This window comes from Phoca vitulina, unplaced genomic scaffold, assembly GCF_004348235.1.
Source record: "Phoca vitulina isolate PV1807 unplaced genomic scaffold, GSC_HSeal_1.0 scaffold27, whole genome shotgun sequence".
NCBI lineage: Eukaryota > Metazoa > Chordata > Mammalia > Carnivora > Phocidae > Phoca > Phoca vitulina.
In genome coordinates, this window is record NW_022589730.1 from 20,456,179 (window position 1) to 20,473,009 (window position 16,831).

At 39.4% G+C, this 16,831-nt stretch overlaps 1 protein-coding gene across 1 annotated transcript in view; it reads left to right on the forward strand.

The window, feature by feature from the left end:
* The first annotated feature begins 2,474 nt into the window (after window positions 1–2,474).
* MBD2 (methyl-CpG binding domain protein 2) overlaps window positions 2,475–16,831 on the forward strand; it is a 63,994-nt gene continuing 49,637 nt past the window's right edge. Inside the window, exon 1 of the mRNA XM_032422626.1 lies at window positions 2,475–3,198. Coding sequence (XP_032278517.1) covers window positions 2,660–3,198 — 539 coding nt within the window. The 5' untranslated portion in view covers window positions 2,475–2,659. The remainder of the gene's footprint in view (window positions 3,199–16,831) is intronic.

Consider the following 16,831-nt stretch of genomic DNA (forward strand, 5'->3'; position numbering starts at 1 on the left):
TAAAGGAGAAAACACTTTAAAGAATGGATAGTTTTCCAGGGGTGACAGTTGGTGTTTCAGCACCTGCTTTTACACCTGGGAAGCAGAGATCAGAGGTGGTTAAATCTCTATTGTTTGTTTAATGGACCAGATCTCATACTTAATTCTCCCTCGTTGTTTTTCATTTTTGCCATAAAGTAAGGCTAGCAAGACCTTTTCCACTGTAAGAGAGATAAAACTGAAAAATTTGGTCACAATTCTACTGCTTGAGAAAAACAACATTGCCATTCATCAAGGAGTGATATAAAATGCATTTTCCCATAAGTGGTGTATTATTTGTCCAATATTTTAAGGGAAACAAAGTGATCTTTTAAGTATTTAGCACCTTTTCTCAATACCTTTAGGGTCTCAATCCAGACCCTGTAAGAATTTAATGTTTAATTAGATTTCTTTCTTCCTTTAGTGGGAGAATAAAAAAATAAAAAAATAAAAATTATACTTTGCTTCATGGTATCACAGCAGAAAAATTCAACTGTGACCCAGAAAAGCTTTTGAAATACCTAAATGGGATTTTTTCTTAATGGAGGGAACATTAAACTATGATTTAGTAAATGGAATCTGGTAGTAGAAGTCAAAGTAATTACCTTGAATTTGTAGTAATTTATTCCTTTAAACATGCTTTTTATATCCATTATACCACTTGATCTATATAGCCCTTCCATGACAAAGCATGGAAAAATAAAAACTTCCAAAAGTATATCTTTTCCCATGTATTTTCTCAACAATCATTTTTACTGAGATTTTTGCTTTGTTTATCCTTTAGGTTTAATTAGGTGTGAAAATCAAAACCCTTTCTCTTACAGAGTGTTTGTCATCCAAACTTTGATCTCATTTTTCTGACTTTAACTCCTTCACCTAAGCCAAATTGTAGGTGTTCCTTAAGATTTAATTCTTGGTCCACTTTTTATTTTTAGTATTTTTAAATTACTGTTATTATTGGGGCGCCTGGGTGGCTCAGTCGTTAAGCGTCTGCCTTCGGCTCATGTCATGTTCTCAGGGTCCTGGGATCGAGCCCCGCATCGGGCTCCCTGCTCAGCGGAAAGCCTGCTTCTCCCTCTCCCACTCCCCCTGCTTGTGTTCCTGCTCTCGCTGTGTCTCTCTCTGTCAAATAAATAAAATCTTTAAAAATAAATAAATAAATTACTATTATTATTATTAGCCATATATGTTCTTCCTTGGAGATCTTATTTGCTTGCAGAGTTTCCTTCAATTATCACTTTCCCAAAATGACGTCTAAAAACACAACTCCAGAACTGTCCACTCTCCTGGGAATTTGACTTGAATTTCCAACTCTTTTGCTGGACACATTTCTACATTGTTTTCTTGGAAAGAACCTATAACTTAATGTATCTCAAATCAAAGACATCAAAAAGAGATCTAAGGTTAAGCTCAGAGTCAAATTTGTGTGTATGAATTAGTATGCAAAGGCAAGTCAAATAAATTTTGATTTTCCATTAGTCATTTTTTTCTATATATTGAACTTGGCCCTCAACTTTTAAGCCCTATGTGTACAAAGACTGAAATTTATCGTCATTCTGATAAAATGTGCATTACATTTTTCAGTCTTCCAAACAGTTCTTCACCTATCATCTTGAATTTCGATAGTACATTTCTGTAAGTATTAAGCATCACATAGAAAATGTGCTTCTCCGGAATTTAAATCAGTTTTCTTAATCAGCTTGGCACTATCCTTTAAACTCAATCCTGAATGAGTTGGCAGATCCAAATGAATTCCACACAGATTCCGAAAAGGTTGTCACAGTGGGTTAGGTTAGTCTTTCAAGGGAGTATTTACCAAGCCAAAGGCCACTGATAATTGTCAAAGGCCATTACACAAGGAAGTCTAAATTAAGAAAAAATCTTCAGAAATATGGTAAATTCTAGGTGGATTCAGGGGTTCTGGTCATTTTAAGAATTTAGGGGTAAACCCTGTAGAAATGGAAACCCCAGGTTGCCATTTTTCTTCTTACAGCTTTACAAAGTTTCTGGAGGATAATCAATCCAGGGACCTAAACCCAGAAGCCAGACTTTCGAGCACAGTGATATTCTATTCATCTAATGGGACACTTTGACCCACTTCTTCAATCTGAGCTCCCTGGCAAGTTTTGGTAGAGAGAGGCGGGAAAGGGGGTATTGGGTAGCTATTACCTCCTTAAATGAATTGTTGAGTTAGTGAATATAAAATGAGATATTTTGTTATTCATTAATTGGGAAGCAAACGTGGATAAAATCATATAGAGAGGGAAGTTAACCCTACAGGAAATAAACTAACCGCAGTCCTTCTGACATTCCTCCACAAGTGACTCCGTACCCGACCCGCCTTCCGGGCTCTGCGCAAACCGTGGGGGTGGGGGCCGGAAGGGCGCGGCCGGGGGCGGAGCGGGTGGGGTCGGGGGCGTGTCCTCGAGGAGGTGGAGACAATATGGCCGCCCAGAGCGCTTGGAGGACCTAAGAGGCGGTGGCCGGGGCCACGCCCCGAGCGGGAGGGCCGCTCTGTGCGCGTCCGCTCTATGATGCTTGCGCGCGTCCCCCGCGCGCCGCGCTGCGGGCGGGGCGGGTCTCCGGGATTCCAAGGGCTCGGTTACGGAAGAAGCGCAGCGCCGGCTGGGGAGGGGGCTGGATGCGCGCGCACCCGGGGGGAGGCCGCTGCTGCCCGGAGCAGGAGGAGGGGGAGAGCGCGGCGGGCGGCAGCGGCGCTGGCGGCGACTCCGCCATAGAGCAGGGGGGCCAGGGCAGCGCGCTCGCCCCGTCCCCGGTGAGCGGCGTGCGCAGGGAAGGCGCTCGGGGCGGCGGCCGTGGCCGGGGGCGGTGGAAGCAGGCGGGCCGGGGCGGCGGCGTCTGTGGCCGTGGCCGGGGCCGGGGCCGTGGCCGGGGACGGGGCCGGGGCCGGGGCCGGGGCCGCGGCCGTCCCCCGAGTGGCGGCGGCGGCCTTGGCGGCGACGGCGGCGGCTGCGGCGGCAGCAGCGGTGGCGGCGGCGCCCCCCGGCGGGAGCCGGTCCCTTTCCCGTCGGGGAGCGCGGGGCCGGGGCCCAGGGGACCCCGGGCCACGGAGAGCGGGAAGAGGATGGACTGCCCGGCCCTCCCCCCCGGATGGAAGAAGGAGGAAGTGATCCGAAAATCTGGGCTCAGTGCCGGCAAGAGCGATGTCTACTACTTCAGGTACCGCCCTGGGGGCGGGGTGGGGTCAGCGGGGTCAGGTCGGGGTCAAGGGTCAGCAGCTGACCTGGGCAGGGGATGTCATGATGGGAGCGGGACCCGAGGGAAATGGCAAAGACAGGCTGGCCTCGTAGTGGAAGGTCCCTGAGCCCTTGGGTGAGAGTTGACCCCAGAACAGTGACAGGACAGGCACAGTGTCTGAATGGTGAGAACCCGGAGGAGGGCGTCTTAATGTTGACGGTGCTGGGGAAAATGGTTTGTGGAAAAAGGGGTACTCTGGCAAGGATGGTTAGTCCATAAAAGGGTTAAAAGAAGGTGTAATTCATCGAAACTATAAAACCCAGTCACTGTTGGCTCCTGTCCCAGTCTTTCCCAGATTCATCATCACAGGAGTGTTTAATCATGCACATGTGGAAGAATTCACTATCTGCAGTAATAAGGTTTGGGTTACTTTGTGAGATCCAGGAAAGTTTGGTATAAAGTAGCCACTTGGAATGCCTGAAGTTTCTTGGAACTCTCTTGGTGTTGCAGAACTTACTTATTTCTGAAAACTGAAACACTGTAATATGTTGTTAGACACCTAGACCAAAATTTGTTCCCCAGGGGATGTTTGGCAATGTCTGAGGACATTTCTGGTTCTCATACCTTGGGAGGGTGTGCTCCTGGCATCTAGTGGGTAGAGGCCAGGGATGCTGTCACATATTCTGTAATACACAGGATGGTCCCCACAACAAAGAATTATCTGGCCCAAATGTCACCAGTTTGAGAAATCTTGGTCTAAATGATTCAGGTTTTCACCCTGATGTGATCTTGCAGTCCTGTGGTCATGCTGTCCATGTCATTGGATGATCCAGTAAGCTCAGGAAAGTGCCTGTGGCTATTGATATCAGTGGAATTTTCTTATCAACAAATTTACTAATTTTTCAAAATAAACCATCCTATTTATAGAAGAGAATATAAATATGTTATATTCGGTGGTGTGGAGGGCCATTTTTGTGGGCTGTTTGAATCATTTTTCAGGGAATACGTTTGGGTGTTGGAGCCGTTATTGCCAGCCATTTAGCCATTGGAATGATGTTCTGAAGGATTTACTTTCTTCATCAAGTAGGTTAATACATTGCCCCTGAGGGGGGAAAGGGGAATACATACACATACACTCTACAATGTTTATGAATTGAGAGTACTTTTAAATAGATTTGAAAGGTTAAAAAAAATACACAAGCATTTGTGTGTATGTGTTTATACACACAAGAATGTGATCACCACTGGAAAATATGTAAATGTGAACATATTCCTGATGGTTGCTCAAATATATGGAAAAATAGTTTCTGTAAATTTATTTCACCTCTTCAAGAAAAAAAAATGAAAGTGGTGTCACTTGATCTGAGACCACTTGTTTTTGAAATCTTAAATGATAAAATGGCAATCTTATTTTAAACAAAGGTGATAATCTTATATTTCCTCATTATTAAATATTAAATTTACTTCAGTAATACCAAAAAGGTTATTGTGGAACAAATTGTTACTCCTCTCAAGTTCACTTGTTGTCATTTAGTGCTATTCACAATTGTTCACTTTTGCACATTCTTTCATTAACAACTTATGTTTCCTTTCTAAGCAGGTAGTATGCTACCTTCTTTCTGTGAACTATGTATTGCCTTGTAGCCAATTATATTTTACCGGAATATTCTGTGTCTGGGATTGAACTCCTTGAGGAATAGGTGACTAATCTATTCTCAGTAGAGCATCTTAGACTTTGAATTTCACTCTCTGTGGCATTTCTCCTGGGATATAGTTTGTTTGGTTTTGGGATGACGTATTTGTTCAGACTCACTTTGGGTTATTGCAAAGTGTTTTTTGTTGTTTTCCTTGCAATAGCTGGAAAAGTTATTTCAAAAAGGCATCTTGCTGTAGTGCTCATTTTGATTTGTGGTCACTTAGTATTTTTTTAAATGTGTTGTAAATTTTTCAATGTTAACTTTTTTAATACAAACTCAATAAATATTTTATGGTAGAAAAGCTGATATAATCAATTTAAAAAGAACTTTCCAAACAAATTCATCTTACAATAAATGAGAAACCAGTATAGTGATACTTTCCAGAATTTAAGTCTTTTTATTAGGGGCGCCTGGGTGGCTCAGGTCATGATCCCAGGGTCCTGGGATTGAGCCCCGCATCAGGCTCCCTTCTCAGCCGGGAGTCTACTTCTCCCTCTCCCACTCCCCCTGCTGTGTTTCCTCTCTCGCTGTGTCTCTCTCTGTCAAATAAATAAAATCTTGAAAAAAAATAAAGTCTTTTTATTAGTGCAGCATGATTTGCTTTTTACTTGTTTATACAAAATGAAGACACTTGGAACAGATTTGTGCCACATGTGTTTAGTTCAGGGTTGGAAGGAATGTTGTCTAATTGTTTATTGACTACCTACAAAATGTTAGTTTGCAGGATTGTAACATTCACTCTTGATTCCCTTCTGAGAGGTTACATTCAGAGGTTGTAGGGCACAGGGTAGCATGTTGTGGTATTTGTAATACAGCAGTTGTTCTTTGACTTCCGTTTGCAGTTAGGAATGATAGAGGACACCTAGTCATAGTGAAGGTGAACACATTCTTTTTCAACCAAACTGTCACAGCTTTGCATGTCAGCATCCCCATATATGCCTCACCCGTTAAAAAACCAGTAGCTCACAAACACCGGCCATCTCTGTTAATAGGCGGGTTAAGAGTTAACTCTCCATTGGTAATGTGAACACCTGCACCCATTTGTTCACACAGATTCTAATAATGCTAACTCCTGAATTAGCCTGCCCCTGGGGAGATTAATTTAAAGAAATCTGTGCCTGTTAACGTAGGGCGTGGCTTACACGTATTAATTGGGCTGAAATTAAGCTCATCGGAAAAGCCTCAAATTTTGGTAAAATGGTGTTTTGACTGTTTCCTGAGACTGCCAAGTTCTAATAGGAAGGCGTGCCTCGAGTTGCCAGTTAAGCAATATAATTATGCTTTCTGTCAGGATTACTGATAGTGTTGTGGCCGTTCATATATTATCATACAAAGTGTGTTTTTAAAAAAAGTGTGGTTAGATAAAGTGCTGGATCCATTGGTAATAGTTTCTGAAAAGTTTGTTGCCATCATATGAACTCATTATGTGAAAAATAATTTTCTAACTGGTCTCCTTGACTCCTGTCATTTCTAGTTTTTAGTTCCCTGCAGTTGCTGACTGATACTTTTGAAATATTATTTTCCTCTGCATAGGACCCTATAGGAGCCAACTTGTCCTTTTTTTTTTTTTTATCAAGTCTAAACTTGTTGGTTTCTAGACTTTTAGTTATAATTAGGGTTAAAGATCTGGGAGTCATGGTAAACTGTTAAGCTGCTGCCATAAAATAGGTGGTTGGATTTTGGAAACATAATAGTAAATACTTTCATTTCTTGTATCAAAATTATGATGCATTTGTACCTGATCACTTCCCTGAAAAAAGGATACAGGGGAACCAGAGAACAATTAAAATAATCATAGGAAGCAGGTGCATGAAGAGAGACTAAAGTTATTTCACTTTGATCTGGAAAGAAGAGGACTCAGAGGCAATATAACTGAGGTCTATAAAATCATGAGTGATATGATAAAAGTAGAAGTCTCTAGGGAAGGCAGCAGCGCACAGGGATGAAGAGGTCTGGCATTGGTCTTCTCACTCTGCACTTAACCATTTGGTGCAACCTTGAGCTTGTCACTTACACTTCCTGGTCCTGTGGTTTGTCGGTTTGTAAAGGGCATATGATTTTACCTGTACCTCAGTGTTACAAGGATTCAATTTCAGATCACTAAAATAAATACATAGATCTCTTGAAGCTTCAGATATGTTTAAGGACTAATTAAGGAAAACAACTCAAGTTGTGTGGGCTAAACATATAAATAGGTTTAAAAAAATGTATAGGTATATCTGACTTGTTACCAAAAGCTGGTATGCTGCATCGAGGGCATGAATTCTGAATCATTGAGCATGTCAGAGTTCACCCAGGCCTTTCCCTCTTTATTTTTTTCTTTTTTTGTCTTTTGTCTTAAAAAAAAATATTCTGCCATGTAGTCTTTGTTGGAAAAAACTAACGGAATGGACCAGGGGAGAGATTCATTGTCACAGTTCTTAAATATTAAAGTCTCTTTGGCTTTCAATAAATTGTCTTTTCCCCTAATATCTGCTTTCTGGCCATCCCTATGTAGTTGAGCCCGGTGTCCCCTGTGTTACTCTCCTGTTCATTTACATAGAACCTATGGCTCTCTCACATAGCTGTCTTTCTCCCTAGGTACAGTGCTGAACACATAGTTGCTAAGTGTTTACCAACTGATGTGACTCTTAAAAAATTTGTGAAACAAGTCTTAAATGACCTCTTAGCCTTTGCTTTATATTATCTAGTGGTGTGCTGGGATGAAATTGGTTGAGATATTAAGTCCAAACATTTTCCGGTTCCTTATTTTCATCATTAATGTTGAAGGTATTATAGAAGGCCAGAAAGCATTTTAGAGATACAGTGAAAATGGTAAGTAAAATGCTTATAGTGCAAAGATATGTGAGAAATCAGTATTTGAATTTCATTGAGTCTGTGGTATAGGGTTTGTTTTTTTTTAGTATAAGGTCTTATGTGTCTTAATTCTGTGTGTGTTTTGTGTCACAGCTCTCATAGTTTTGGCAGCTATTAGTATTATTTTGCTAAATGCTTTCCATGTATTATCTTATTGGGTCCCTGTTAGTTATAGGTACAATTATCTCTATTTTACAGACGGGGACTTGGGACAGGGAAGTTAAGTAATATGCTTGAGGTTGTAGTGTTGGTAAGGGCCGAGTTAGAATCCTGATGCAGGGGATTTAACCCAGAACTTTTAACCACCCAGCTACCTCCCATAGAGATCCCCACTTGTAATTCTCAAATTTTGCAACATTTCATGCCTAATCTACTTTATTGAGCTTGGCGGGCTACTAAAACCATGTAGTTAGTTACTATTATATTTACACCCTTAAGTTGACAAAGCGTAAATTTTAAATCCTCTTTGGTAGTGAAGTTGTTGTACCAAAAGATGATCTTCCAGCTCTGTGTAGTATTGGAGAGAAAAAAAATGGAAAATTGTGGTAAAGTAACATAATTAAAGCAGTTTTATTCTAGGTAATAGAAATGATCATTTTGTTCAATAATGTTTCCCACCTTCTTACTCACTCTCTCCATATATATTTAACTTAGGATTGACCCTATTATTTCTTAGATATTCATATAGGCAACATGTTCCCTAGGGAGCAAGCTATAGGTCACCGTCATTTTATTTTTATTTTTTCAGATTTTTTTTTTTTTTATTCGAGACACAGAGATACAGAGAGAGCGCAGAGAGCATGAGCAGGGGGAGACGGAGAGGGTGAAGCAGGCTCCCCCCTGAGCCAGGAGGCCGACGTGGGGCTTGATCCCAAGATCCTGGGATCATGACCTGAGCCGAAGGAAGTCGCCCAACCGAGCCACCCAGGCGCCCGGTCACCGTCATTTTAAAAGCTTTCACTTAAATTAGAAGAAATAAAATTGTAACTTTTGAGGGCTAAATGTAGCTTATTGAGATAGTTTTATGTGTTTCCTGCAAAAAGCTCATGTGCTTCTTTCAGAGATGAGGTACAATTGAAATGTGCCCTACAGACCAATTAAAAAAATCTCTTTAGTTGGAGGGAGGAACTAAATGTAATGTTTATTACTAAGTGCTTATTGCATAATTGCAAGTTTGACTTGCTTTAGTCTTTTTTCTTACTTTTTTTTTAAAGATTTTATTTATTTGAGAGAGAAAGAGTGAGAGAGAGTGAGCAAGAGAGAGCATGTGCTAAAGCGCACAAACAGGGGGAGGGGCAGAGGGAGGAGCAGACTCCTTGCTGAGCTAGGGAGCCTGACAAGGGGCTCAATCCCAGGACCCTGGGATCACGACCTGAGCTGAAGGCAGACGCTTAACTGACTGAGCCACTCAGGCACCCTTTTAGTCTTTTTTCTTGATATTACCTGATTGAAGCCTGGATCTGGAAATAAAAGATACATAGCTATGGTGGAAATTGTGCTCTGGTAATTCTCTCTCAGCTGTACCATCACAGCTTTTTGTGTTGTGCCAGAGGAAATTTTGTTAGGGTGCAGCATTGCCACCTGTCCTACATCTGATTTTTAAAATCTGACATGCAAAGTCTCACCTGCCAGAACCCCCATAATACCTGTAATAGAGGAAATACATAGCTCAAAAGGAACCGATACACATATATTCTAAAAATAATCTCAAACAGAAATTGATGATTTTTTTAAATTGCTTTTAAAATTTCATTTGTGAGATATAAAGTCATAATTTAATTTTTCATAATTTTAATTAATGGAACAGAAGCTGGTGATTTGTAGGAGGTGATACTTTGTGGGTTTTTTTTTTTTGCTCTTTTTTTAGATTTCATAGTGGTACTAATAGAAATCCATAACTTTTGAGCGCCTGGGTGGCTTAGTTGGTTAAGCGACTGCCTTCGGCTCAGGTCATGATCCTGGAGTCCCAGGATCTAGTCCCACGTCCGGCTTCCTGCTCATCAGGGAGCCTGCTTCTCCCTCTGACTCTCCCCCCCCCCCCCCTTCTCATGCTCTCTCTCTCTCTCAAATAAATAAATAAAATCTCTTAAAAAAAAAAGAAATCTGTAACTTTTTAGCCTGTGTTTGAGATCTTTTTAGATCTGCATGATGAGTTAGAAATAAATCACCAGCTCTTATTTTATAGACTTACTGTTTGTCTTGAATTATTAATACCCTTTGCAGCCTTTTTATTGGTCTTTTATTGCTGTTTGCCATTTCCACTAAGAAATGACTAGGCCAATTGTAAAATGAAGTTTTGTTTAACTTTATCAGAACCTTTTTTAAATACTTTATTTATTTATTTGTCAGAGAGAGAGCGTGTGAACGCACAAATAGGGGGAGTGATAGGCAGAGGGAGAAGCAGGCTCCCTGCTGAGCAAGGAGCCCAATGTGCGACTTGCTCTCAGGACCCTGGGATCATGACCTGAGCCGAAGGCAGCCGCTTAACTGACTGAGCCACCCAGACATCCCAGACAATACAAAAGCAATTTTTGATGGTAGATATTTAAAGCAAAGGATAAAAGGATTTTTTTAATATGAAAAGGGAAATCAAAAGCCCTACTATAGATCTACTGTAGCCCTCTTCAAATAGGAATGGAGAACTTCTAAAAACTAAAACTTCACAAAGAAGAGTAAAAGTATGGAATAGAATGAAATTTGAGTAATACCTGTGGATCTTATGATTTTGCTTTATCTTATAATACAAATTCATACTCATTTGTTTGGGAATTTGATTGCATAAGCTGTATGTGAATATAAATAATAGTAAATATACCTTAAAATTAGATTTTAAAATTGATAATTTCTCATTTGTCAGGAACAGTTATGAGTTATTTACAAATGAGAGGAAGAGGAACATATCCTCTTATTAAAGATTTTTGAAATATATTTTGGTGTTCAACTGGAAGAATCCATAGGTTAAAGCAAGGATGAATGTCTTCAAATTATTTTTCACATGTATACAGTGATGTATGCATCTCTTTAAAAAGGACTTTTCTGGAGGCCTTTAGCAGAAATGGGCAAGTGCTATGGCCTTTTGAGCATAATTCTGTTAACCTTTATCATATTTGCTGTAATAGTTGGCAGTCTTGTTGACCACCAGATTCTTAACCTCAAGGTCAGTGGCTGAGCCTGATTCATTTTTAAATCTCTAGTATCCACCACAGTCCCTGCTATGTGGAAAGCTCTTAAGAATTGCTTGCTGAATGAAGCAAGTAGTTAATACATTTTCCTATTGAATGGTCCAAGAAACTTCTGGTTAGTGCTGGCTGTAAATAGGCCTGCACTATAGAGGTGGTCTTGTGTCTCCTGCTGTACCCAGCATCCTGTCTTGTACTATACTAGGTATGCAAATTTTGAATAGCTGAAGTAAATGTTCATATTTTTCTTTAGACTTGTATGTTTGCTTAATGTTTGTGTATATATTATATGTAGATTTTTAGACCTATAGGAGGGGTACAGTAGATCTATAGTAGGGCTTTTTTTTTTTTTTTTTTTAAAGATTTTATTTATTTATTTGACAGAGAGAGACACAGCGAGAGAGGGAACACAAGCAGGGGGAGTGGGAGAGGGAGAAGCAGGCTTCCTAAGGAGCAGGGAGCCCAATATGGGGCTCGATCCCAGGACCCTGGGATCATGACCCAAGCCGAAGGCAGACGCTTAACGACTGAGCCACCCAGGTGCCCCTATAGTAGGGCTTTTGATTTCCCTTTTCATATTAAAAAAAATCCTTTTATCCTTTGCTTTAAACATCTACCATCAAAAATTGCTTTTGTATCATCATGAGAGGATAATATATTTCTACCTACTTTTAACTAATTTTTTATTTCTTTGTGCTATAACTGTGAAGTTGCTTTGGTATCTGGTAGGAAGTAGTTTATAATAAAAAATAAAAATAATGTAAAAATGGACATGCAAAATACACGTTGCAACTTTTTACTGTTAGATCCTACAGTCATAAACTTACCTGTCAGATTACCATAGCAGTTTCTAAATGCTTTTTCTCCATTCTTATTTGAAGACCAGTAATCTTGTCAGTAGACCACACTTCTGTTGCACTGGTTTAGAGTAAGAATGGAGACTTTTGAGTCAGAAAATTGGAACTTGAGTCTTGAATCTTGCTTTACTGTTTTAACTTGGACAGATTAATAAGCTTCCATAATATAAGCCCCCGATTTCTTATATGTAAATCAAAGGTAAGAAGTCTACCTCATGGAATTTTTTGAGATTAAAGTACAATGTAAGGCATTAGGCATGTAGTAGATGGTCAATAGATCAATACAGTGGTAGTTTCTTTCCCTTCACTTAATTAACCAACGTAAACAGAAACATGTGCTTGTTAATTATGTGGAGATTCACAAATATTTTGTTTGATTTTGAAATGTGATGAAGGCAGATCTTAGGTGGGTATATATGTTCATCAGAGTTTTTAGAAATATTTCTTCCCTTGATTATAAAAGTAATCCATGCTCAGTTTTGTTTTTTTTTTTTTAAGATTTTATTTATTTAACAGAGAGCACAAGCAGGGGGACCAGCAGGGGGAGAGGGAGAAGCAGGCTCCCCGCTGAGCAGGGAGCCTGACATGGGGCTCGATCCCAGGACTCTGGGATCATGACCTGAGCTGAAGGGCAGGTACTTAACCGACTGAGCCACCCAGGCGCCCGGTAACCCATGTTCAGTATGGAAAATTGGGAAAATACGGAAGAGTGTAGAGAAGTAGTGACAATCAGCATTATAGTCCTAAAGAGAATCAGTGTTAAGATTTTGACATATTTCCTTCCATTCTGTATGTATATGTGTTTATGTTCTTTTATTGTTCTTTTTATACTGAAAGAATCCATAGGTGAGATCAAGGATGCATATCCTTAAAATTATTTTTTAACATGTATGCAGTGATGTATGCATCTCTTTAAAAAGGTCTTTCCCGTAGCTCTTTTTTCAACATATAGTCTGTTTTTCCTGCCTGTTTTTTATTATGGAAAAATTCAAACACATGCAAGAGCAAAAGTAGTTAGAAAAGTATAATGAATCTCCTATGTGCTCATCAATCAGTTTTAACAATTATCAACTCCTGGCCAAGCTTGTTTCATCGATATTCAGCCCCCTATTCCCCTTTATATTTTGAAATAATTCCCAGATGTATTTAATTTTTGACATTTCCATAAGTGTCCAGTCCCCAATTCAACCAAAATAACCAGTGTTTTTCCTTTTTCCTTTCTCAAAAAGTGAGTGGGATGAGAGTAGGTATAATTCTACATTCATTACTTTTTTATTTTTTAGTGGATCACCCTGGCTTTTATATGATATAGAGATAATAGAATTTGCTATCAGTAATATACTGTTTGCATGTAATTTTTTTTACATAAATGCTGGTTTATGGAATGAGAATGATTGGTACAGAATTTGAATTATATTTAAGGTCTTTTATACCATTTAAAATTGTGTTGGTGATTCCTTAAACATATATGCCAAGGGAAAAGGTGGAATGCTGTCACATTTTACCAGCAGTCAAATTGTAAATAATTTTTTTCCTTAATGACCTTTAAAAATAATTCTCTACTCCTCCCCCAACTGCTAAGGAAATTCTTTAATGCTCAAATTTGCCCAAACTCCATATTTTTAAAAAACTACTTTTCAGTTTTCTGGGGATATATTCAGTTTGTATACTTTAATGTTTATGTTCTAAACATTTCAGTATAGAAATTTTCAAACAGATATATAAAAGTAGAGAAAATCATACAAGAAAGTACAAGTACCCAGTTCAACAATTGTTAATCTTATTTCTTCCATACCCCAATCCACTACCCCTGATTCAACCTTCATTATTTTGAAGCAAATCTGACATTAGATAATTTCATTCATAAATAACTGCATCAGTATGCTGTTTGTGAAGGTAACACTTAAACTTGTAGAAGTTTTATAACCATGCAGAATTCAGTATTTCAAAATTAGAATACAAGAGGATTATTTACCTGATACTGGCAGCAGTTGCTATATGGTTCAGAGGAAGGAGACATTCCACTACTTCATTCTGGGAAGGCTTTATGGAAGAAGTATAATGTGAATTGGTATTTCTGGGCTCTTGGGATCAGGGTTGGAGTCATGCATTATAGATCAGGTAAAAGGTATGGTTTGCAAAGGGCCGAAGAGGGAAACCATTCAGCCTTTCAGAATAGAGTGAATAAACCAAAGGTCACTAGGTAAGAGGAGGGGAAAGTAGGGTTTAAAGGTTTGGAGGAGGCTAGATGAAAAAGGATCTTACATGTAGGGCTAAGATGTTTGGCTCCCATTTGCTAATGGGTTAAAGTCATTGAAGGCTTTTAAATTGGAACTGTGGTCAGAGTGGTGTTTTAGGAAGAGTAATTTGAATAGGTGAGAATGCAGAGACAAGCAAATAGAGTCACTTGGCCTCTCCTGGTGATTTAGACCCAAGGTGATAAAGACTTGATTTAGGCAACAACAATGGAAAGGAAGGATGGATTCAAAGGTGAGTATGAAGGAACTGGATTTAGTAACTGATAGAAGATGGGAGAATATAAGTAAGACAAGAGGAGATAAAATCTGCAGAGGAGGGCTGAGGATGGGTCACTTTAGAAAAGGCCTGCATGCAAGGATTGGGAGGAGAGGAATTAGAGAAGGGGGATGATTTGTAGGTAGATGTCTTTGTGTGTATGGCATTCAGCTTTGAAGCAATGGCATATATTATTTGAATTAGTTGATTTGGCAGTTTTCTGATTTCATGTTTTTGTACTGAAGTACAAAAAGTTAATTTTAATTTCAGATCTTAGTCTCAGCCAAAACTTGACTTGTGGAGACAAAGTTAGAGAAATCTTTTTTTTTTTTCAATATGTACTCTGTAACTAACAAGTAAGCTTTAACATTGATTTATTTATATATTTTTTAAAGATTTTATTTATTTATTTGAGAGAGAGAGAAAGAGAGAGAGCACATGAGAGGGGGGAGGGTCAGAGGGAGAAGCAGACTCCCTGCCGAGCAGGGAGCCCGATGCGGGACTCAATCCAGGGACTCCAGGATCATGACCTGAGCCGAAGGCAGTCGCTTAACCAACTGAGCCACCCAGGCGCCCAAGCTTTAACATTTAAAGGAGTAGAAAACAATAGAAAGTTGATGTTTCTTTATTCTCAAAACTTTTCCAGTGCTGTAGTTTAGAGAATTTTTAGTGTGGAGGCTATTATTATTCCTCACAAAGTACTATTGGCAAGTGATGCACTTCTGAACATGATCTTCAGCCATATAGCTACCATCTGCTGTCCACAGTGCTCCTTGTCACTCATAGGCCAGTTTCACCTTATTGTACTCTGATTATTGCCACCCCCACAGTTCATCCTGTTAGAAACTGGTTTGAAGATATACTTGTGTTTGCTCAGACTCTGGTCTCCTCATAATGTTTGACTAAACGTCATGATGATCCGTGTTACCCAAGTAACATGGACAAAGAGGTTCTGCTCTTTTAGAGGAGTGTTTTCAGAGTGCAGCTGCATAGGCAAGCAACGGGTTTTCAGAAGAATTAATTTTTATGTGGAGACTGGCAGGGCATGTTACAGTTGTCTAGCTCAGGGCATGATGATTACAGGTGAGTTTATAGAGTGATAAAATGTGAATACCACTAAATTAAGACGATCACAATTTAAGTAGTTTCTGGTGTCTCAATGAAGTTTTTTTAGAGTTGAAAGTCAGATGCCAAATAAAATTTCTTTCTTTTTCATAATCTGTGGTTAGAAACCTCTAAGACAGAGTTAGGCTTAAGAAGTGCTTTAAACAGTTTAATCAAAATGAAAGCAAAGGCAGTTCAAATGATGAAATGTTCTTATATAAAAAAAATTCATGTCTTTGATTTTAGTTTAATCATTACTTTAGGGTATTTGGAGGGTAGGAAAAGTTAAAGGTGAAATCACAAGTTGGTTCAGGGCTGGCATATCTGGGGGCAGATGGTAGGGAATTTTTTTTGTGGTTGAAAGTGAAATATTAGTATTTCATTACTGGGATTAGAAGTAATCACTTTGGTTAGAAACTGAAAATGACTAATATCCTTCACTAGTCTACTGGAATTTTTTTAAAAAAAGTAATTTTCCTAAGTTACAGTTTGCTGCTTTTATTTATTTATTTATTTAGTTAGTTAGTTTGCTGCTTTTAGAATAAAAGCTTAGTCACATTAAGTTCTGGTGTGTGTGAGACCGCAACCTACCGCAGCCATCTTAGAGGGCAGACTGATAACGTAGTCTGGGTTAAGACCGGAGCTTAAGTGACATGCAGTCTTTTTGTTCATCTAGCATTATTTCGCCTGCCACTTCCAGGGTCATTTTGGTGCTGTGCAAATATTTTATATCTGATGGACAGAATCCTTACTTAACCATTCCCTTGGGCCTTGCTTTTCTATATGCTTACCTTCATCCTGTGTGGAGGAAGGTCCCTTGTTTAAAATCTCCTGGGGCAGCCAGGTTGACTTTCCTTAAAGCACCAAGCACAAGCTGTAGCAGTTACAGAGAAGAAAATGGCTTGTACCACTGTTCTGAAGGCCACAGTGTGTAGGACGAGTACTTGTAGCTATCCAGTATAGATGCTTCGTAGAATTCCATCTTATGACAGAGGGCAGTGAATTTGGTATGAATAACTGACTGGTAACCCTTTGATATTCCTTTTTTGGGATATGTTAATAGTTAAAACTTGATTTCCACTTTCTTCATCGCTGATTTAGTTTATCAGTAGAGTGTCTCAGGCCTTTCAGTTTCCATTTGTTTTTTAAAATCAATAAATATAGGAACAGTTTAAGCCATATTAAATTGCTAATCTAGATCATAAACTAGGCAGTCACATTTTATGAGTATGGCTATTTAACTGAGTTCTTAAGTATTTAGATTTCCTAAATTTGAGGAGTGTCAAACTGATCCCTAAGGAGTTTGTTCTGAGGAGGAATGCTGTAGTGAGGCCCTGGTCTGCGTTCAGCTGCAGTGGGTAACTGGCATTTCAACTGTTCCGTAAGGAGTGACTCGTTGCAGGGCTCG